The following is a 24,777-nucleotide window of genomic DNA, read 5'->3' on the forward strand; positions in this document are numbered from 1 at the left end:
CCCAGCTTCACCACGCACAGCGTGCGGGGCCGAAGTCGGGAGCCTGCGGGGGTTTGGTCCCCAGCAGTGGGGACGCGCTGGCGCCTGCATGGCTCAAGTGGGTATTTCCGATGCAGCCTAAAGAAACACCCAGATCACGTCACACCTTCAGCGCATCCCCCCCGAGCACAGGTGCACGCAAGCAGGCGGCAGTGAGGTAAGGATACACCTCGCGTGGCACGGAGGGTCTGCGTGGCGTCAAGGCTCGCACTGTTCCAGTCACCTCTCCCACCTCCTCCCGCCCGGAGCGAGCAGGCCTGACGGGCTGTCAGAAGAGGAGAAACCGTGATTCTCCTCCACAGGCCACGACTCCAATCTGTTTATTCTCATCACTCGCAGTAGGCGATTCAGCAACGTTACGTTTGAAGCCTACGACTGACGGAGGAGGCTAAAAAATGCGATCACATGCGATGCTTGGCAGGGACGAGGGGGTGAGAGAAAAGGTTCAAAAGAGGCTGTGGGGATCTGGTTTCCAAACATGGCACCTACCCACACCCCGCGTTCCCCGCACCCCTCCCCGTGCCGCCGGCAGCGGGATAAACCCACTCCCCCGCCGTCCCGCCACCACGCACGCACGCCCGCCCGCCCGCTGGAATGAGCAGTGCGACTAATTCCATCTATTTCCTTATTACGAACGCCCTGCTGCCCCACGGTGCGGTGCAGCCCGCCCCGGAGCCGTCAACGAGCGGGCCGGGGCCGGCGGCCCGGGCGGGCGGAGCGGGGGCCGGGGGTGTGCCGGGCGGGGGCAGCCGCCCCGGCCCCGCGGCGGACGGCAGCGGGGGCCGAGCCAGGCGGGGGCAGCACGGCAGCCGCGGAGGCTCCCGCACGGAGGGAAACCCCACCCAGCGGCCCCTCCTGGCAGAGGCGGGGTTTTGGGGACCCCAAAGGAATCCCACCTCGCCCCTCACCCCGTGTCGGGGTTTCCGTCCGCCCCGTGCCGCCGACTCCCTCGGGGCGGGGAGGGCCGCCGTCCCGCTCCGTCCCGCCGTGCCGGGCTCCCCCGGCGGTGCTGCCTCGGGAGGAGCTGCCCGGGGTGGGGGAGGAGGAAGTTACGGGCCGGGAGCAGAGCGGGACCGGGGCTCCGCGGCGCCAGCCCCGCCGAGCAGGGAGAAGCCGGCCGGCTCCGGGCACCGGCCGGCTCCCGCTGTGGCAGCGCCCGCTCCGCCCGCCGGCGATCGGTGCTTGAATGAGTGCCTGAATGAATGAATTACTAGCGTCTGCTTACTTGAGCATGGCCTCTTCTTTTTCTTCCTCCTCTTTCTGCCGGTCCATCACTGCCATGATGATGTTCCTCTCCTCCTCTGTCAGGTGGCTCAGGTCGGGCAGCTCCTGCATCGGGGGAGGCACCGTGGGCGGGCGAGGGCCGCGGGGCCCCACCGAAGAAGACATTTTCTTGCCGCCTCTCCCTTACACCTTCTACCTTTGCACGGCGAACCCAGCCAGCCTCTCCTCCGCCCCCTTCACAGGGTAGTCCTCCGAGCAGCGGCAGCCGGCAGCTCTCTGGCAGCAGCGGAGGAGGCGGAGACCCAGCCTTTCATGGTTGCTTGCATCCACCCCGGCCCGGTGCTGCCGCTGCTCGCTCCCTTTGTTTCCGCGGCTTCGGGGAGCTCAGGGGCTGCCGCGCCGCCGCCCGCAGCCCATCCTCCCGGCGGTGGGCGTGCGGGGCGGGGGTGCGGTGGCGCGGAGGGCTCCGGATCGCCGCCGGCGGGCTGCGTGCGGGAGCGGGGGGGCGGTGCGCGCCGCCGGCCGGCCGGGAAGGGCGGGTGCTGCCGCCGCGATGCTCTGCCGCTGCGAGCCTGGCGCTGGAGGAGGGAGCGAGCGAGCGAGGGAGGGAGGGGAGCTCGGTGCCGGTGAGGCGGAGTCCGAGGCGCGGCGCCGCTGCCCCTGCCCGCGCCGGGCAGCCGGGCCGGCCGCGCCTCTGTCTCCCGCCGCCCCCCGGGCTCGCCCGGCGGCCACACGGCAGCGGCGCTGGCCCCGGCACCGCCGCCCTCCTCACGTCCTCCTCCAGGTTTCCTCACTGCAGGTGCTCGTCGGGTTCCCGCCAGGACTGCAGGCTCGCCCGAGGCAGGGCCACCCGTGGGAGGAAGGTGCGGGTTTGCTGCGGGGCTGGCTGGGGCGCCGGGAAGCCTTGGGTTCCCAGTGCTGCCGGCGCTCACTCGGGCATGAGCCGTGCTGGCCCCAGCTGCAGCCCGCTTGCCTTAAGCGCTGTCACCGCTCGACCGTCCCTTCCTTAGAGTCCCACGCTTCAGCACTTGCTTCATACGCTTCTTAAACCCCGTTAGTTCCATGGTCCACACACACCCATGCCATGGTCCACACACACCTCCCATGCGGTTGACAAGTGCTCTTATCGGTCAGACCCATTTTTAAACTACTGTGACCCACCAAAACTGGCAACGAAACATGTCACTGTGCTGAATGCACAACTGAGGGGTTAGTGCGCAGTGAAACAGAACGTCATGTCCAGACAGAGATCGCTTCCCTGCCAGTTTCTGGTCTACTAGCTCTGAGTAACTTCATTTTGAGGAGCTGGTAATGAATGCAACAGCTTTTCTCTACAGGATATAATCTGCATGTAATCCACTGGCCAAAAGCTCATGCCTCTAGCTCTGAAGTGTCCTCTGGTCATACATGTGCATGTCAGTGAATGAAATCATTCAGGCTACTTAGAAATGCAAAGTTAAAATACATAGAAAACTGCACTTTCAGGTAAAATGTGAACTACCACTAACAGATGCTGATACTTAAGACCTCTCTGTCGTGCTTCTGCTGAGGTCACAGCATGGAAACAGCTCTGGTTTCTAGAGAGATCATCTGATGAGCACAAACCAAAAAGAAAAAAAAATCTATGCTGGCAGTGTTCAATGCTTCTTTCTGCCAAATTTGCCAGGTTTGGAATAGGGAGAGGGACCACGTTTCTCCCAGCCACACTAATACCTCTCGCACAAATTCTGAAAGCCATGAACCTTCATGACCCTTTGAATTTGAGAGGAATTACTGTGGCCATCTGCCTGTGTCCCCCAAGAGATTTTCTGCAGGACACAATTTTGATACTACAAATTATAAAGGAAAAACATAATAAGCACTATGGCTACCACCAGAACTTTAGTAGGATAATGTCCAAGTTCAGTTCAGAAACTGAAGTCTCCCAACTTTTCCAGCACATGAAGGAAACAGAAACTTGAATGACCGACAGATGGCTCAGAAGAGATTACAATGGTGTTAATAAGCAAAGTGCTATGAAAGGCTGGTAAATATAATAATGTCACACTCAGTTTAAGACATAAACTCTCTACTAACTCCTGTGGTGATTTGTCCCAGGGCCTGGCCACATTATTACTGCTAGATGTAATCCTTCTAGCTAAGTACTAACAAATCAATAAAATCACTTCCCACCATCTGTGACTAGCAGGGAAGATAGCCTTCATGTAACAGGCTGGTGCTGAAGAATTTATCCATTCATTAACAACAAGCAGCCACTTCAAGGAAGCAAAGGAAGCTTCCACTAAAGGAAGCAAGACTGAAAAAAATAAGATGATGAGAAGAAGGTGAAGTACCAACATATGTTTAGCACCAGAAATAACTAAAACATGACTGGAATGGTATTACTAGACATAATGATCATGTTGTTAGAGGTATACATAGGTAGTCCATACTCAGTCCTTCAGATAATTTGGGGGGGTCCTGCATATGCCAAGTAAAGGATGTAGCTCAATTAACTGCATTCACTAGAGCAATGGTCTTAGTGTTCAAGAATCACAGCTTTAAGCACAAACTAACCAAAATATAAAAGATCTAAGACCATAAGATGCATAAGATGCGTCTCCCAGATAATTTTATGAAGAAAATATTACATTAGGTTAAGTTATCCTGCTCACCTTTCTGCTTATTAATTACTGACACAGTTATTTATATCTATTCTGTATTTGAGTTAATTGCTTTATACTGGGTCAAGCACATGAAATCTTACTGCTCTGTGGAAAATACAAAATGAATACAAACAGTATAGGTTCTTATACAGAGTTTCGTATAACTCAAAAGGGAAAGCTGAAAACTCTTGCAGAATACAGGTTTCAAAACTTACAGGAGTTGGAGTGTAGACTTGCACCAAGCCAATATTGTGACTAAAACTGTTTTGCTGAAAAGCACATAATCACAGAAACATTCAGGTTAGAAGGCACCACTGGAGGACATCTGGTCCAGCCAACCTGGTCAAGCAGGGTCAGCTAGAGCAGGTTGCCAAGGACCGCATCCAGATGGTCATGAGTCTCTCCAAGGATGGGGACTCCACAGCATCTCTGGGCTACCCATGCCAGTGCTTAGTCACCTGCATAGTAAAAAAGTGTTTTCTTGTGTTCAGACAAGACCCTCTGTATTTCAGTTTCTGCCCATTGCCACTTGAGCAATCACTGGGCACTGCTGAAAAGAGCCTGACTCAGTTTTGCTTACACCCTCCCATGAGATATTTACTCACATCTATAAGATGCCTCTGAGCCTTCTGTTCTCTAGGCTAACTAGTTCCATCTCTCAGACTTTCCTTATATGACATGCTCCAATTCCTAAACTATCTTCCTTGCCCTTCACTTGACTAGCTGTTCTATGTCCATGTCTTTCTTGTGCCGGGGAGCAATAAACTAGAATTGTCACTCCAGATGTGGCTTTAACAGTGTTGAGCAGATGGAAAGGTTCACCTCTCTTCGGCTTTTGGCAATGTTTTTCCTTATGTCTAAAAAGTCCTAGACACAGCAAATTATTTTGTATTATTTTGGCACAAAAGCAGTAGAATTTATTAGAGAGAAATAAAGAAGAAACCATAAAAGTAATCTCATTTTTTGACGGGTCTGCATGAAGAGACTGAACTCTTATTGACAGTATTTCCAACTATAAGTGGTCATTTTCTGATTTGAACACATTTCTTTTGTCATGATGAAACATCTTACAATGTTGTCTAATCAACAGTGTGTGGGAAGCCCAGTGTAGTTCAATATATTATATCCCAAAGTTGGAATGATACATGAGAGCCTTCAAGAGAATTTCATTGCCTGGTTAGTACAAGTTACCCTTGCCTAGTAACATCTGAAGTCTTGTCACTGACAGGCATTCTATTAGATCAATTTCTCTGAAGTCCTGTCTAGAACAGACTGCCGTGAAATCTAGAAATGAAATATCAATATAGCTATTGTAACATATCAGGTAAATTACTTTCCTAAACTTGAACAGCCAATCATTATAATGGAATCCATGACCTTTCCTTCTCAGTACATAACAACAAATGTTCACTTGTTGCCATGCATAGGGCATCAAACCATATGCCCTTTTGCATGACAATATCTTCCTTTTGTATTGACCAAATGCCACATTCTAAATTTCTCAGTTCCATCAATATTCCCTTTTCACTACCTGTAAGCAATGATTGTTTCCTTGCATGAGGCAAACTGAAAGAAGAAACAAAAAAAACCATTCAGAGTGTTTTCCTGTAGGTTCCTTGTCTAGAAGAATGGCGCTCTTCCTTAGACTGATGGAAGACTTGGGATGTGAAAGCTGTGGAGGTGTATTCAGCTCAGTGGGTTTGCCATTTAAGAGACAGCCATGAAAGATGAAATATCCTGTAGCACCAATATGTTAATGAAAGTGGAACACTGTGACTTGTCCCTCTCAAGAAGCTGAACGATTCTAAAAATTTCAAAGACTGACCAAATCCAAAGGAAAATATATTTTATCAACATATCATAATTTTCAAGAGGAGGCATTTTTTTGGGATCTGACTCACGACTTTTCATTTCTTTAAGTTTGGTGGCACTACAGTAGTTTAAGAAAGAGAAAAAGGTCAGAGTTAGCTTTAGCATGAGAAGAAATGGAAGCAGTCCTTTCCATGGTTGAGAGAAAATACTGGCCCAAAGGGATTTCACTTAAGGTAGGAATTTCAGGGCCTGTTCTCAACAAGATCTGGTATTATGAATAATTTTATAATGAGTGCCAATATTCTGCAGCAATGAACATTTTAAAAATTATCTCAGGCACAAGTCTTTGGCTTTTTAAAAATATGATTTATTTAAAACAAACAAACAAAAACCCAAACAATCAAACAAGCAAAAAATTCCCCTACCTCTAAATGACAAACAAGCAGTTCCATTGACAGCAAGCCTTATGGAGTCTGCTTTTTGATGACAGCTTTAGATTCTCTTGTGTCAAATAATTCAGCTGAGTTCTCACTTCCACCTGTTCTTTACTGGGCACACAAATCTGAATCTCTTCTATCTGGCTGCTGATTTTTGTAAAACTCACAGGAGCTCAGTGTTTTTAAGCTTCTCCTTTTTTGTCAATCTTTTTTCAAATTGGTCAAGAAATTCAAATGTTACTGTGGCATACTGACAGAAAAGCAGAGCCATTGCATAGCTTGGTTTCCTTAAGAGAATAATCTAGAGACCCTGTCCCACCCCCAAAGGTCTCTAATTATTCCATTTGCTCTTCTCAGTTCTCCCCTGTTTAGCTGTGTATTTCTGGCATGACAGTTTCCAGAAAATCATCCCATCCTTCAGGTGCAGCTTGCCAAAAATGCATAAACAGGAATTGTCACCTTCCTCCTCCCCAACATGGTGCTTCTGTGCGTGCAGCTCCAAATCAGACCCTTTTAGTACATTTGCAAACTCCTATCTGATTTGAATTCATTAGGAGCTGATTTTTATTTCAGTCAGACTACTTTCCAAATGTGTTTGTTAAATAATGATTTTTAAACTCTGAAATACTAACAAGGTTTTAAGTTCAACATCATTTTCCAAGATACTAAGATCAGTTTCCACTTTATCCTCTTTAACTGAAAAAAAGTGGAAAAGTGATGTAACTGACACCACCCTCCACCCTAAAAAATCGTCATCTGCTTTTTGTTTCTCTTCTGAACCTGTTGTGTAAAACTGATAGTGTAGGCAGATTCGACCCCATTTAGTTCAGGGGAACTCTGCATATGACCATTGCATAGAAAGACCGTACAGTTGTAATATCATTTTATATATTTCAGAAAGGCTTAGAAGTGTTAGAGCTCAGAGACAACAAACAGAAGCTCATTACTTTTAGTCAGCAATCTGGAAGTTGGGAAAGTTGGAAAATTTTCAATTCAAGCATTGAAATAACACAACATTTTCTGTAGTTACAGCCTATATCTTTTTGGAATAAGAATTTTATTGTTGCTTCAGTGTTTTTGGCAAATATCTCTAATATAGTAGTAATAATAATAATAATAATAATAATAATAATAATAATAATAATAATAATAAATTCACTTCCAGTTAAGTATCTTAACATTATTTTTTGCTCCAAAAGAGAATCTTCAATAAAATCTTATATGTTTTATGCTATGACTGCAGTAGATAGTGCAGTAAGGGTAAGATCTAAATGACCTAAATCACCAAATAAACAAAATGTAAAAGTACGCTGAGGTCTCTTGCTGTACATGTAGGCACAAGCCCTCCAAAAGCTGACAGCAACTCAGAAATACTATTGTTGAGAGAATACAAGAAACTCCTGCAGTTTTCTCAGGTCTAATTGGCAGTAAACATCTGATTCCCTGGACAGGCTGTAAAGAAGCAGCAGGTAAGAGGATTGCAGTGAGCAGAGAATGGTGTCATTTTCCAAAGCTGTTCATACAGTGGAGGATGTGCTAGGGCATGTTCAGTTGTACAACTGCAGCCTTATCATAATCTCATCCGTCTCTATTCATAAATTGCAAGACACTTTAAAAGTCAGTGTTAGTACTAAACTGGACACAAATGTCCTGCTGGAACAGTTTGCCTTAAAAAGAAGGGGAAGTATCTTTTATTATCAAATGAATATAATCAGAAGAGATGAACAAACTTTAAGGCACATAAGCCCTTTTACATTCAAAAAATTGCATGCATACAGCATACAGCAAAATTCACGCTAAGCAGAGCCTGGAAAAAGTTGCTTTGAACTTAACTTCATTATTTTAATCAGCCAGATAACATGAGGAGAAAAAAAGAATTTTTGAAATATGTGGGATAAAGAGGATATTTGTAAGAGTAAAAGCATTTTTGGAAAAGAGAAGGAAAGACAGACCGAAAAATAATTATTACCTGTGAAAGAAGATGTCAGATAGGAAGCAAGAACAACCAGATATCATAAAACCAATATGCATACCAAGTTAATGACTTCAAACGAAATGTAGTTTCATCAAAATGAAAGCATTTGTCAGGAATATGTCAGGATCAACTGCATTGTTCAACTGGAGAAAAAACGTTTTGTTCCTGTGGTGCAGAAATTCTTGATTTTGATTTGTTTTGTTTGAATTTTATACTATACTAAATTATTGAAAGAACAACCCCTGATGAAAAAGATGTGGCATCCGTATTGTATTTAAGAAGTCAAACACTTTTATTTAAGAGGAACACCTGTATTACGGAGAAAGCATGAAAGTCGAAGTTGTGATGATTCCAAAACAACTTTTTGGCGAATATTTGTTCTCCAATTTTTTTTTTCCAGTTCCAATTCAGTACCCTGGAAAAAAGAAAATAATCACATCAAAGATAACCCCATTCTCATCTAGTTGTACCATCTTTATAGCTGGGAAACTGAGGCAGAGATTGAGTAAGTGACATGATTAAAGTCATCAAACAAGTCACTGGAGTTAAGAAAATTGCAAAAGGTTACATCTAGTTTCTGTGGTCTTACTCTTCATTTGCATTCCACACCCTAGGGTGCTCTTACAACCAAGCTGAATAATCTATGCAGTTACTTCCCTTAGTATTTCTTTGGTTGCTGTAATCTGAGTCACAACAAAGACTTGTAGACCACCACCATACAGGGTAAAATGTGATCTTGAAAAGGTGATCTAAAGTATTTGTTTCAATATTGATCTTTAAACCAGCTGTTTTTTTTTCTTGTTCTAAAATTTCATTTTTTGTTACCAAAAAGCTGCTTCTTATTTATTTGTTAAATATCTTTTAGCTACCTATATTATCCTCTCTATTTATTCTGAACCTTTAGCTACACACATACTTTTTAATGCATAAGGAAGTACCAAACTGTGAAGAAGGAGGAAATGCAGAACCATCACACCTAATTCAGTGTGTCCCCATCTAAAGCCTTGCCCTGAATAATCTTGTTTCAACATTCAAACAATACAATATAACAGTTTTTGTGGAGTTGCATGCTTCATTAGTGAAAAACGTAGGAAGAAGTTTGAAGTAAGTAATTCACTGATGCTTGGAGATTATGTTCCAAAAATTACTTCCCATTGGTCTCCAATAGTCATTTTGCTGCCAAAGAATTATACTCACCAATTACTTTGCAAGTCAGTTTTAAAAGTTAAATGCTGAATGCAAAGACAAAACTAAAGCTGGGGTATTTCTGCTTCTCATGATGTATGAAATTATGTACTGAACTCCTAAAGAAGAGGTCTGTGATGTCTCATCAATACTTGGAATTCAACATGGAAAGGAATATCTATGTAAGTGTAGTTTTTTGTTTAATACAGAATGAGAATTACATATGTTGAAACACTTTTTGTGGTGATAGCATAATTAGAGAGGAGATTTTTGCAAGTAGCAGAATGTCTTCAGTTACAGTCAAAATTGTTACCCTTTGGGCTAAAAATGAAATCAAAGTGCCAGAACAGAAGATTATCAGGATGAGGAGAGTGGAGTAGAATTAAAGATTTTGCAATGAAGGTGAAAGCATTCAGGTCTCAACAGAGTAGCAGAGAAAAAGTAGATGGAACTCAAATGTTGGTAATAGTAGAGTGAGAGTAACAGGCTCCAAGGTCAAAACACAACAGCATAAGCTCTGCTGCAGTCTGAAAGCAGAGGAATTGTACCAAAATTACTAATGATATGACTGAACAGTTACCAATTTACAACTGATTTAGTTCCTTATTTTTTCCTGATAGAACAAAAACAGCCAGTGGTATGCTGCGATCCTAGTGTATAAATATAATGGGATGAAAAAAGTGTACCATGTAATTGCTACAGTAGAATTCTGTGTTTAGTTAGAGATTAGAATCAGATTGAATTAACAAACTGACCACCTGAAAAGGTAGCACAGAAGCTGGATTGAAGTGCCAGATCCAAAGAGGAAGGCTATAGAATGGGGTCAACACTATCAGCCTTCCAACCAAGAGCAGAGACAGGCTGAATGAAATTGTAAGAAGCCATCAGAACATGAGCCAGTGTGAGCCCAGGTGGACGAGAAGGCCAATGGCATCCTGGCCTGTATCAGCAATAGTGTGGCTAGCAGGAGCAGGGCTGTGATTGTCCCCCTGTACTCAGCACTGGTGAGGCCACAGAACAAATCCTGTGTCCAGTTCTGGGCCCCTCACTTCAGGAACAACATTGAGGGGCTGGAGCGTGTCCAGAGAAGGGCAGTGGAGCTGGGGAAGAGTCTGGAGCACAAATTCGGTGAGGAGCAACTTAAGGAGTTGGGGCTGTTTAGCCTGGAGAAAAGGAGGCTCAGGAGAGAAACCTTATCCCTCTCTACAACTGCCTGAATGGAGTAGCCAGGTGGGGGTTGGCCTCTTCTCCCAGGTAGCATGGGACAGGATGAGACGAAAGGGCCTCAAGTTATGCAATGGGAGACTTAGATTGGACATTAGGAATAATTTCTTCATTGAAAGGCTGGTCAGGCACTGAAACAATCTGTCCAGTAAAGTGATGGAATCACCATCCTTGGAAGTGTTCAAAAGGTGTGTGGACGTGACACTTGAAAACATCAGTGAGTTGTGTCCACAGCAGTGCTGGGTTAACAATTGGACTCTAACAACCTTGGTGGTCTTTTACAGTCTTAATAAGTTTATGATTCTAAAGTCAGAGAGTTGGTAAGGACAAAAAGACACTTCAGTTACTGTGTAGAGGAGAGAAACCTCATGCAGAGTAATAAACTATAGATGAAATTGTCAATGATTCTTTCCTGAATCAGCTGGCTAGCAACCCCACAAGAGGAAATGAAGCCCTTGACAAGATAGTGACAAAGATTTGTTCCAAACTTTCCTCTGGAAGCACAGTTCTAAAGATAATTGTAACTCAGATCCAGCATCCATGACAAAAAAGTAAAAGATAAAATCTTCACCACAATTGTGACATCCATTAGGCAATAAAGAATTAAGTTACAGGTGGTGTAGAGGCTGGAGAACAGCAGAATGGAAGCACAGTAGCATTGCTTATTGTCTATTAGAAGAGGCTTTATAACTGGCAGAAGGAAGATGAAATGGCTAAGCCACATTCTTGGAATTCAGAAAACATAATTTAAAAATCTGAAATTTTATTTAAAAAATTTGAAAAGGAGCATAAATTTGGGTAGATGAAATGTGAAAATATAATCAAGAAGATCGAAGAAGAATCAGACTACTTTCCTAAAAGAGCTAGAATTAATACTACATTATTCTCTTAGGACATCAAGAGAAAAATGTGTGGCAAACATTTTGTAGCATTTCCTTAACTGGAGAAGAAAGGAGCAGTCAGAAGGGTAAGATTATGGAGAAAAGCAAAATAGGTTATTAGCATCCAGATTTGTTATAGAAACAACAGGAGTTTACAACACAGGCCTCATTTTTAAAGGAGAACTCAGTGAACCATTTGTCTGAAAATTGAAGCAACTTTGGAAGGGATTATGATTCAAAGAAATACAGTGAAAAGTACCAAATACCAGAGCTGGTGGTATACTCCTAAAAACTTAAAGAAGAAATAGATTAATTACTAATAGTGCTGTATTCCATCCACACCTGATGATGATTATCATTATTATTCTCTTGAAAAGAGAAAACATGGCTCTGCTTTGTAATCCTCCTGGAGTTCTCTGACATGACTAGTAAGTATGAGGTTCTGGGTGATCCTGCTGATATAATTTACTGGGATTTCCAAAACACCTTGACAATATCTTTCAAGAATGGACACTGAACAATAAGTAGAAGATGGTCGAAGGTGGAAAATTCAGTCTTAAAGGCATAGGAACCTGTAATAATTTAGGTTTGAATGGCCTTCTGGAGATCATATTGTCCAACATCTTGCTCAAAGTAGTGCCTGCTAAGAGTTTAAAGTAGGTGTCTTGGGGTCATGAACAGTCAAACACTGGATATTCTGATGGCTAGAAATCCCACTAGCTCTTTGGTGTCGTGGTGCACTGTGAAAAAAAGTTTTTCTTTTGTGTAATCAGAATTTCTCTTGAAGGAACTCACGTCTCTCACCTCTTCTCCTTTTCATGTGAACCTATGAGTTCACCTCTGTGTTCTCTGTAATCTCATCTGAAAAAGCCAAACAAAGCAAGGATACTTCTCTTTGGTTTTCTCTTCAAGCTGAACAACACAGCTAAAAGCAAAATACAATAGGAACTAATAGTCAAAATTCTCAGTAAAAGAAGAGAGTTTGACAGAACTTTGTGTTGGGATCCCCATTCTTAAGCAAAGCCCGAATGGCCTGGAAAAGGGGATGAGCAGTGAGGTTCCAAAGTTTCCTGGTGATACAGTTATCAATCTAATTGGAACAAGGGCTGAGCATACAACTGCTGAAATATCTTATGAGGCTTCATGACAGAGGAGTAAAATGGCTCCATGACAGAGCAATAAAACATCTTGTGAAATGCTGTGGTGAAAAACAATCTTGGCTTCATATATCAAATAGTGGACTTTGACCTGACCATTACCACTCAGAAGTGAGAGAGTCTTCAAGGGTAGGATAAATAGTTCCAAGAAAGCACTATCTCAGTGCTCAGCAGCAATCAAAAAAATAAATCAAATGCTACAAACTGTTAGGAAAGAAGTAAAGAACAAGACAGAAGACACTGGATTAATGCATGCTTCTTGTCCCTTGAATACTACCTGCAGTTTTGGTCTCCTCATCCAAGAAAGGACACATTAAAGCTTAAAAAAGAATCATTTTTGTTAATCCAATAGTAAAGAATGGCTTCTATACAATGAATGATTAGATGGGCTAGAATTCTGGAAAAAAAAAAGATGATTTCTGGGGATGTGACAGAGAGCTACAAAACTGTAAGTAGCATGACTGCAATGGATAGAGATCAACTACCCACTGTCCCTTCCAGGAACATTAGGAATCATCAACTGAAGTTTGGGATGGTAGTTCCTCACACCCTGGGTCCCAGACCTGTGGAAGTCCTTGCAAAACACATAGTAATGGAAGAAGTTTATGTAAGATCAGGGCAAGATGTACTTGGAAGAATGATTCATAAAATGTCGCTAAATAAACAAACTTTAAAAGACTTGGGAAATCTAAGATTAAAACTGTAAGAAGCTGGAAGACTATTAAAGGCAAAAAAACATATATACTTACGTGTTTCTTGTTCTTCCCTGAATATGAGCCTATGATCAGGCATTTGTTTTGAATGGGAGTTCTTATGTTTCTCCTACTTGGCTTTTTTTTTTGTCCTTAAATAATCATCCTCATAATTAGCCCCACATTTCATCTGGGTTACACAGTTGCCCAGACTGTCTTGCTCCATTACAATATCAGCTGACATGTAGCCTAGAATCTAGTCCATTTTATCGCTTTCCAAAACAAAGAAATACATATTTTATCACAACATAACAACTTCTGCTGCAACCACAGAATGAAATAAACTCAAGTGATGTGTTTTCTAAGCACAGCCTGCTCCAATATACACTCAGAACAAAGAGATGTTCAATATCTCATTAAACACAATGCTTAATATATCTTCTGTGTTGACAGGATGGAAAAAAAAACCTTTGTAAGACTGGAGATAGATGAGATTTCCTTATTTAAAAAAGCTCAAGCCAGTCCTGTAAAGGATGTTTGATAAATTTTTTATAGTGACCTGACCCAAGCCAGATGCTCTGAAGAAAACCCCAGAGAAAACTGCCAGCTGCTGCTGGTAGAAGCTAACAAAATGGATGTCAGACAAAATAGCTCCTCGTACTCTAAAATGCAGAATATAAAGACACACATAGGTCTTTGTCTTTTAACTGCTGGCACTATAGAACATAGGCAGGCTGATGAGAGATTTGTATTAAAGGAAAGCCTTGGTCAACAAGGAGACCTCAAAACCAGGTTTCAGTTCCTTGGAAAGGATTGCTGCTTGGCCTTCTTACTTTGTGTTAGGGAATCTATACATTTTCCAGTTTGATTTAAAAACCCACATTGTTTTCAATCTAGTGGCTGTTCCACAAAGGAAAGAACATGATACCAGAAGTCAAAGCTATTAGACTTCAAAATAAAATAACTTCCTTCTGAGAGCCAGAGATAGTTGTCAAAAGAAAGGTAAATCCATTTGTGTTATGGAAGTTGACAGGATCAGCTGTCCTCAGAGAATTTTCCTCAGACTCAGAAGCATCACAAACCAGAAGAGCATTGTTGATAATGAAGAGAAGCCCAAGGAAGTCAGAAATTATACTAAATCTGTCTCAGTATTAATAACTACCCACCACCATAACTTAATTTATGTAGCTGTACTGAAGTAAACCTGTAGAAGAGATGTAATGTATGGACATTGTGCATTGTAACTTACAGTCTTATATACAGTATACTGGTTTAGGTTAAAATTCACATTAATAAAATGTATTTGCCTTTTAGGAAAGGGCAGGTATTGCATCTGCTACAACTCTACTTAACTATAAGAGTTTCTTTGAAACAGTGTTTTCATTTTATAGTAGTGCACCCTAGCAAAAGGAGTTCTCTGCTTAGCTTTTTCTGTAGAGGCAACAGCTCTTACAGAGGTGCAGCTACCAAAGAAAGTATCCCCAGAGAGGCAGCACACCAGCTGAATGTCTTCAGGCATAGCCATGATTTAGCTCACATGTTTCTTGTCCTCAGACCACCCTGCTAAGTCAACTGACTTCCTGCAGTGTAATTATGGCCAAATTCTGGAAGCACACCTGAAGTTCTGTGAGAGTTCTTACCCTAGAAACTGCAAGTGGCAATTTGCAGATGGATGCAAATTAGCATCCGATAGCTTAGTGAATATCTGGCAGCATGGATGGTTTCCTCAGAGACATGGTGCAGGAATTGCAGGGATAGAGCCCCTTCATGCCACCCTGAGAAGAAGCATGCTGCCAGGCAGTCATGGTAGCAAGTGCTTTTTGGGCATTCAGATTCCAGCTGGTGGGCCTAGATAGGTCTGACTTGTTACTAATAGTGGCACTGACCCTGTAGAATTCAGCATTATGGCAGTCTCTGCCCTGCAACAGCGGAACTACAACCTGAAGACAGGATGAATACTATAGTGTTGAACCAACATAAAGATGTCTGTCTAGACTTCCTAGTGCTTTTTCCTCAGAGGTCAGAAACATCCTTCACTCTTCTCTTCTTTGGCACTCTTGGAAGTGAAATGGCATGTATCCCATTAGGCTCAGAGATCCCATTACTTTGTTTAGACCCTTACTTCATCTTGCCTCAGAAAGACTTCATCTCTTCAGCCCTCAGAAGCCTTCTCTACCTGAAGCTTAAGACAGGCTTACAGCCTTGAGTATTGCCATTGAATCAAGGCTAGTGCCTCATCTTCCATGAACTGTTCAGAATTCCTTTTCTGAAGAGTGGGACATTTAAGCATGCAGCCAGACCGTACCAGGAAAGGGAGCATATTGAGAAGCTGCATCTGCCAGCATGAGAGGTGATAAGTCTCAGCCAAGGACTGCTGCTAGTGTGGCAAAGGAGAGTGTAAGGAGACACTTTAAAGGAATTAATGAGGTGGCTTTGTGGCTATTTATAGCATTTTCCCTTGGTCTGAAGGGCAGGAGGGATTAGAAACCACAGGTGATGTTCAGGTTTTGTTTGTGGTTTGGGGTTTTTTTGTGTTTAATTTTGTTTTTTAATGTAATAGAAAGTGGCAATTGGCAAATTGATTGAAATAGGAAAAAAAAAAAAAGTGTGAGTCCTAGCGCTGCTATTTGAAAGACATAGCCTAGCATTTATTGGAAGTTCCCAAGTGAAATGAAATGTTATTGATATGCCCCAAAACATTAAAAGGATCAATTTACATTATATTGTTTCCCAGGAAATCTTCCTGTAGGTTAAAGTTTCACATAAGACAAAGCAACAAGGCAGCACACCTTTGGCTCCCAGCTGCTTTTGTAGCCAGGAGTTACTAAGCCTCAGAGCTTTCTTTTAGCTTTGTTCTATGAGATGGCATTCTCAGAGCCTATGGCCTGTGGATTGAATGACCTCATGGAAAGATTCCCTCCTTCCAAATGCTAGTAATAGGTAGGGCATCTTTGAGAACTTATCTCTGAATCTGTTTATTCAATGTTCTTAAACATACTTGTCTTCTGAACTCTGAGTAAAGAGACTGGAGCTACCAAAGATGAGGAAATCAATCTGTCTGGATATTTTAAACCAGTTGAATAATCAGTCTTTACTCTAGTAAAGAGAGTAATTAACGTATCACCATTGCTTATAGGCTTTCTGTTTTGCCAATTTAAAGTGGTTTGACTAAGTATTTAGTGTGGCAAATATCAGTCCCTTTGGTATCTTAAGTATATAGAATCACTAAAAAAGCAAGTGAGAAGAGAGTTCAAGAAGTCCATCCTACTGCCCAAAGTAGGATCAAATAATCATTTATAGTCATCATTGCTGGTAGACATTTGCCATTCCAGTTCCTCAGGACAGCTAAATTATTCCAGAGCTGGCCATCTTTACTCTCAGAAAGCTACACCTAATGTCAAATCTAAGTTTGCTGCAATTTTAGCCCATTTTTTCCTGGTTTGTACACAGACGGCATTCTCATCCTCTTTGCAGAGCTCCTAACACATCTGCAGTATTATATCTCTTCTCAGTATTCTCTTTTGCAGTGTCCCCATCCTGGCAATTTCAGGCTTCCAAACAACCCAACTTTTAGAATAAAACCAGATTTCTCAATTTCCCTCCCCTTTACTTCCTAAAACAAGTACATTTTATTTTTAAAGCTATCAGGAGGGAAATGGCTACACAATTAATTTGAGTCACTTGAGAGAAAGGTACAGGAAAATCATGGGCAAATGTAACAGCCCACAACAACTGTACCTGTTCACTTTCTCATTTCACACTTCTTTGAATATAGCTCCAGTTTTCTAATATCGTGATGGAATTTAAGCATACTTTACTTTTGACAAGTGAGATCTTTGATTTTAAATCCTCTATTACAGTCTGATCTGTAATAGATCTGACCCTCCATATAGTCTGTGTTGGTGGAACTGAGACAATTCTAATAGGACCTCATGGAGATGTAATTATTTATCTGCACAGTCCATTTAAAAATCTTTAGGTGTGCTGATTTACAACTGAAGTAGCCCCACTTAATTTAGTATCATTTAAGTATAATATTACAAGAATTACTATTATTAAAAATTTTTATAACTGTTACCTACAAAAATAGTGCATAAATAATTTTTTATATATAAACCAAGGAATTCTTTAAAAAACCCCAAGTGTTAGAATCACGTCTTAGGGTAATACAAAAGCAAAAATTAGATAGTTATGAATTTCACTCAAAACTAGGAAAGACTGGCATTCTGATTAGATATTTATTTCTTCTTATGATTACAAATGCAGCTTATTAGACCAGGAGCCTGTCTTGCTGCTGCAGGTTACTGCTCTGCTGCAGCACTATAAATGCAAAGGTCAGCAATTGCTAGGGCCCATTCAATCTCTCTCCTCCATTTATACACTTGAAAGAGAAGAAGAAAAAGGTAAAAAGAGATTCTGTTTCTATTCTTGTTGAAGTTAACACAACAGTATCCTGCAGGCCGTAGGTGTTGCTAGGAAAGTACTGCACAAGCTGGTCTGCCTCTTTTTTACTGTACTAGCTCTCTGCCTTCTACCAGCTGAGAATGCCATGGAAACAGAGGTTGGGAAGCAAAAGCTGGTCAGGTTGGGGATCGAGGATTTATTTTTTTTTAGTACCAGTATCAAAGGAGACTTTCTTTGGAATTGCAGTGTGAAACATTCTGCCCCATTTATAGTGATTTCTATGGCAATGACAACGTTCCTACTGGACAAAGCAGGACAAAAAAACAATGTGACAAGGTAGGTGCAGGAATTGTTTGACTTGATATCTCCTAAGCAGCACTTAAAAACCTGAGAGTATTTAGAAAAGTGAAGCATGCAATTGCAAAACCATTTTTGAATGCAAGAAAATAAACTCAGTTGAATATACTCAGTTTTGGTGGACCCAGTGGAAGCATGCCTTAGCAAGGGTGAACACCAACAATGAAAAAAATGTGGAATAAAGTCTGATTTTAATAGTGTTATTTATATTTTATTAATTGTTTTTCTAATATATTAGCAAATATCTTGCAAAATAACATTGTCTTTCTAGTTGTCATGCTCTTATCACTGCTTTTCTATGTCAATAAGAGCCTGATCTTAATGGTTGCAAATAAAGAAACTTACCACTGCAGTATCTCAACCCATTTCAGAGACCTGGAGTTGATAGGTCTGTAACTCACAGTGAAGTTGCCATGGTTCAACCCTTTGTCCTTGTCAGGTGCCAATGTGCACAGTTTTAACCTTTGACAAATGTGGGACAACATATCTTTAGTGTTTTAATTTGCAGGGAAGAATAATTAAACTAAATGGAAATAGTTCTAAAATTGCTGTTCTAGGTCCCAATGAGCTTAGTTAGTGATTTTGGTCAAATTAAGCTCCCATGAGCCTATGAATCCAGATCTTCAAACATGTACAATTGCTGTAGAATTGCTACAGCTCAGGTTCTGTTATATGAAAAAAGCTCTGTAACTTGTTACTACAGATCTTCAAAAAACATTAACCAGTCTCTAATTATCTTATTTGGAAGTAAAATAGAACAAATAACCCTAGGAAGACCTGATGACATGAGAAGACTTAACTCCTGTATTACAACAGACTGTTGTCAGGGGAGAGTGTATGCCCTTTGAATTTTGTACCAATTTAAACTTGCACAGATTGTCAAGGTTTTGTTGTGCCTGACATTGTCTTAAACTGGCAAATCTACTGCCATTCATGCTTCAATATTAAATGGAAGTGTAAAGATAGCCATTATCATTTAAATTGTTCCGTGATATTTATACATAAACATGCCATTAGTGATAAAGCATAATACATTTAATTACAACACTTGTGACCAAAAAAATTATCTAGAACTACTTAGGTGGTCTTGTGTTTTAAAGTTCATCAATTTCCAACTAATGAATAATTTGTATCAAGCATATATTGATGCCCTAACATAGGCTGTTGATAAACAAAAAGACTTAAACCAGGTAGTCCTTGGAGTTGCTTGCAGAGATCTAAGAACATAGATCTAAGAGCTGGGAACAGTCCCATTTATATCATAATAATTATTTTATATCATCAACAGCGCTAATCCAATTAAAATTATTAACTACAGAAAGAGAAGCATCCAGTCGAAACCTGTAGGTGCTGCAGACTCTTGCATTGGCTTGACAGACATGACTAAAGGGCATACAAGGCCTCAAGCAGAATATTCTGTGACATCTAATTGACATTAAATAAATTCATTTATAAATTTGAATTCTGCCCTAACTGGTATATTGTAACTTTTCCACCACTTGTGAAAGACAGAAGATGGAATTTCTCATTGATAATCCCAACACAAGATTGGCATCTCTATTTGGCATTGTAAAATGGTTCCTGGAAGAGCAGGTTTATTTTGCTTGACATGTTTTTGGTCATTCTGACACGCTAAGCCAGAACATCCAAACAGTATAACCAAGTCTGAAGTGTATCTGACCAGCGTCATAAACTGTGCCTGTATTGATAAGTAAGAGAACCTCACAATTGGTATTGACATTGGAGGTCAGTTGTCTCTACTTGCAACAAGGTTTTCTTCTACACCAGCTATCACCTCTGCCAAACAATTCCTTTTCATGCTTCAATACAAAATATGTCATCGTCATATTTTCTGAAAAATGTCTTTGCCCAGGATTCTTCTCCTGGGAAGCTGAGAAGCCTCAGAGAAAAAATGAAAATGATAATTATCTGATCTGCTTCTCTTGTGTTTTGCTGCTTTGGAATGTGGTTTGGACATTGTTTACCAACAGGTGGTTGTTTGATTGCTTTCATGTGAATTGTTTTGATTAATGACCAATCCCTGTCCAGCTGTGTCGGGACTCTGGAAGGAGTCAGGAGTTTTCATTATTATCTTGTAGTCTTCTGTCTGTATCCTTTCTCTATTCTTTATTATAGTTTAGTATAGTATTATTTAATATAATCTAGATCATAAAATAATAAATTAGCCTTCTAAGAACATAGATTTGTCATTTCCTCCCCTCAACAGGGGACCCTGAAAATACCACACAAGCCAGTCAGTTCCTACAACAAACTTAAATAATCTAATGTTGGCTTGAAGGCTAAAAGTGTTTTTCTTCAAGTGTGAACTGAGCTAAACTTCTCCAGCTGGCCTGACCCAATACAGAACCTCTCCCCTGCTTAAGCTACTCGTATCAAGCAGGTATAGGTAAAGAAACTCTTGTGCCTTCTTGTCTTCCCACATTACAGCTCCTAAGAGCGGAAGTCAGTCTGATCTGACAAGGACCAAGAGCCTTTTTTCCAGTCTTGAAGTGGAACCGTTCCTTTCTCTGCTGGAGAATATGTCCTGGCTCAGAAAGACTTTTCATGTTTCCAGGTTTCATACACTGTGAAGTCAAGAAGTAACAGCAAAAGTAAGACTCAGGTACCTTCTCTACCCAGTATTACTCTAGCCTTCGGCCCCTAGAGATACAGATACTGGGCCTGCTCTTTAATCTAGACAACAAATGTTCATGCAAGGGGACCTGAAAAAGGAGTGTAACATGCTTTGTGCAGTATCTTGCTTTGGCATTTCAGGTGGGAGAAAATCGGCTTAAACTGAATAAGATGTGACAGAAAACTACCAGTATCTGTTTTTCCAGTGTGAATGCTGAGTCATTTTGAGAGTATGCTGGTCACTGAAGAATTGAGCCTCTACCAGTTAAAGGTTAGATTAAGACATTTTGGTGGTTTAGGTCTCTAATCCAGAAAGCAAATGGGTTAAAGCCCTTCAACTGTATCCTCCCTTGAAAACCTTGAAAGTTGAAGACATCAATAGCTAAATGCAAGACTTGTTTATATAGCCAAAGACTAAAAAGCTCAGATTTACTGCTTTGAAAATGGGGATCCAATGACAAAACTGTGAATGGACTAAAAGTCATTATTCCCATGCCTCTGGTTTAGATAGTAAACTATAAGCTATGTCAAGGAGCAACACAAAGGGAGTCACTTCATGAGAGAAGACGAGGAGCTGACAACAGTGCAGGTAAGTAGAAACAATGACCACAGCACAGTCCCCCATGATCAAAGCAAGACTAACAGCAAGGGAAGTCTTGAACCTGGTGACAGCAACAGGTTCAAACAGTCCAGTATTCAGACATATTCAAAGTGACATGTTAGTTTTGAGGTCAATTCAGGAAGTCCAGCTGATGCCCATGACTTGGATCCAGCAAGCCTGGATCATCAAGGAACAGAGCTGGATACAGAGCTACCTACATTGTACTTCTGGCAAAGCCTGGGGCCTGAGCCTGAGCATAGGCTTGTGGGCCAGAGGCTGTGGAGGAGGGGGAGCTACCAGATGTTCTCCAGGTAATCAGAGCTAATTGGTGCACTCAGGGGATACACTGCATTTCCTGTTCCTAATGTCTATCAAGAGGAATCTTAAGCATTGCTACTGTTACTTTTCTGGAAGTGACAAGATTTTTCATTAAATGTATGCACAACTTTGTTTTTACAATGTTTCAAGAGCTTCTTACTACACTTTTGTATTATTCACAATTTAAATTAATTGTAAATTTAGTTAATTTAATTAATTGCTGTAGTTATAAAATCCTTCCTACAATGTAAGTAGCAAAAAACCAAATCTTTTGACCTCTCAGACTGAAAGTATTTCCTGAAAGGTATTGTGCATTGGGAAAAACAATAGAAGAAACCAATGAATGCTGGTGCCTCTTACCTCACAACAACAACCTCTTACCTCTGGTGATCTTACCTCACAACAAAATTGTCTAAGCACGGTGTTGGACACCTCTGTGATAGTGCCTGAACACAGCAATGAGGCTTCTAGAAAAGCAAGAGAGGTAAGTAATCTTGCTTGTGATTGTAATTGGTGCTGGAGTTGAGTAAGTACATTTGAATAACCAAATACAAGCAGCTGCTAGAAATTAGAAGAAAGAAAAACTAATCTGATAAGATCTGTCAGAGAGTGAGAGTCATGGACAACATAGCATTTTCCTCTTCATATGAGACCATTTCATGTGAACTGTTTTTCCTTTGGTCTTCTGATGTGCTGGCTGAAAGGGGTGAGGTTGTGACCTCTTCATTTTACTAGGAGAGCTGATTGACAGCAAAGGGCACACCAACAGTGACAAAGACCCACCCTATACTGTCCTCTGACATCCAGAGCCTTTTGTTACATTTTTAAATCTTTTATATGACATCCTACTTGTTCTTAGAGCTTTGTCTGTAAAGAACATTTGTGTATAGAATATTTTATTTCTTTAAAGCAGAGGATGAATGCAGAATGCAGATATGATGGCACACTTGCATTAATGTGTTTACTTTAAAACTTGCACTCGGTCCAGGAAATCTCATTGATTTCTGTGTTTGGCAGAGGAGCCAAATCTTTAGCTGAACTTTGTCATCCAGTAGAATTTTGTCTGCTTCTGAAAGCTAAAGTTCAAACCTGCCTGGAGAGCTCCTAAAAATAGAAATTTATGGATAAGCAATGAAAATTACTAGGGGAGAGAATGCTCCTTTGTAAGTGAAAATGAAAGAAATATCTTGCAGTGAAGACAACTGCAACAGCAAGTATTGGGTTACAAAGTACTAGCACTAGCCTTTAAAGAATTCCTCACATGTAAAGTGACTGGTAATGTAGGTGTTTCATCATAAAATATTCAAATTAAGATGCCTCAAACATTTTTCAATTTCACAGTGATTGAATACTTGCTTATTGGAAATCAGATTCCACAAGTTATTTTGAAATAATTACACAAACCAAATTAATTCCCAAAATTTTAGGCCAAGTTTTATATGTATGTTGCATCACATGCAATGAAGTTATGGGTGGAGTCATGGTGAATAGTTACACCTTCTTGGCATCCAGTCACAAGGGGAGTTCCCCAGAGCTCAGTATTGGAGACAGTTCTTTTTAATGTCTTTATCAGTGATCTGGATGACATGATCAAGTGCACAGTCAGTTCACAGATGACACCAAGTTGGGCGGGAGTGTCGATCTGCTGGAGGGCAGGCAGGCTCTGCAGAGGGATCTGGACAGGCTGGATCCATGGGCAGGTTCAACAAGGCCAAGGGCCAAGTCCTGCACTTGGGTCACAACAATGCCCTGCATGCTACAGGCTGGGGGCAGAGTGGTTGAAAAGCAACCTGGGAAAAAGGACCTGGGATTGTTGGTTGACAGTGGCTGAACATGAGCCAGTGTGTGTTCAGGTGCCCAAGAAGTCCAATGGCATCCTGGCCTATATCAGCAATAGTGTGGCCAGCAGGACCAGGCAGTGGTTGTCCCTCTGTACTCAGCAATGCTGAGGCTTCACTTCAAGTCCTGTATCCAGGGCTTTCACTACAAGAAGGACATTGAGGAGCTGGAGTGGGTCCAGAGAAGGGCAAAGAAGCTGGGAAAGAGTCTGGAGCACAAATCCTCACAGGAGCAGCTGGGGGAGCTGGGGGTGTTCAGCCTGGAGGAAAGGAGGCTCACAAGGGACCTTATAACTCCTTAACAGCTACCTGAAAGGAGGCTGTAGCCAGGTGGGAGTTGGTCTCTTCTCCCAGGTTACAAGTGATACAAGAGGAAATGGCTTCAAGTTGCATCTGCGGAGGCTTAGATTCGATATTAGGAAAAATTTCTTCACTGAAAGGGTGGTCAGGCTTTGAAACAGGCTTCCCAGGGAAGTGTTGGAATCACTGCCTCTGGAAGTGTTAGAAAGGTGTGTGGATGTGGCACTTGGGGATATGTTTTAGTGATGAAAATTGGGTCTGGGCTAGTGGTTGGACTCAATGATCTTAGAGTTCTTTTCCAACTTCAATGATTCTATGGTTCTGTGATTCAAAGTTCATTATTGCAAAGGGGCAACTTGGAGGTCTCTGAATGTGTGAATTTCTAAATATAATATATCAAATAAGTTTTGGTCAGGAAAATATTCCTTACCATACTATCACACCTTTATGGGAATTGAAGATAAATTCTATGCCTTTCTATTAAATTTATGAGACAAGCTATCAGAACCTCCACATTGCTTTCTTTGCTAGTCACTCTTCTTTGACTTTTTTCCAGTAATTTTTTTCCAATAATCAAATGAATAGAAAGATAATAATCCTTAAAAACTTAGAAAGTTTTGTCTTATTTATGTAAACCATTCCTCCTTATATTTTCTGCTGACAGCTAAAAATGCTGCCCACTAAGAATACAATTAAATATAGATAGAATAATAAGATGCTGATGTTGATTAAGAAGACTTAGGTAGTTTTATAGCTTAGTCTTTGGGTTTAGTGTTACCAGAAACCAAATAATTCTTTGGTATAGCAGCACATATGGCACATAATATCACCCACTGTTCTGAGGCACCCTGTTAGACAACCATATGTGCTGAAAAAAAGTCTCTGGTTGTTCAGGGGCTTATTCAAGATTGACTGGCTGCTTTTTCTCAAAATGTCCTTGATTTACTGTTTCACGTCTAAATTAGAACCTTTAAACTGTAAATATTCATGCTCACTTTTAAAATGCTACAGTGTGTATAATTTTGGCCTGAAACACCAAGTTTCATTTCTACCA

The 24,777-nt window shown here is 41.4% G+C and overlaps 1 protein-coding gene across 1 annotated transcript in view; it reads right to left on the reverse strand.

Moving 5' to 3' along the window:
• Positions 1-1,576, reverse strand: part of RIMS1 (regulating synaptic membrane exocytosis 1) — a 306,280-nt gene extending 304,704 nt beyond the window's left edge. The window contains exon 1 of the mRNA XM_050972851.1: positions 1,265-1,576. Within this exon, the coding sequence (XP_050828808.1) occupies positions 1,265-1,428 (164 nt within the window). The 5' untranslated portion in view covers positions 1,429-1,576. The remainder of the gene's footprint in view (positions 1-1,264) is intronic.
• Between the last annotated feature and the right edge of the window lie 23,201 nt (positions 1,577-24,777).

The sequence above is a fragment of the Serinus canaria genome, chromosome 3, assembly GCF_022539315.1.
Source record: "Serinus canaria isolate serCan28SL12 chromosome 3, serCan2020, whole genome shotgun sequence".
In the NCBI taxonomy this organism is placed as follows: Eukaryota; Metazoa; Chordata; class Aves; order Passeriformes; family Fringillidae; genus Serinus; species Serinus canaria.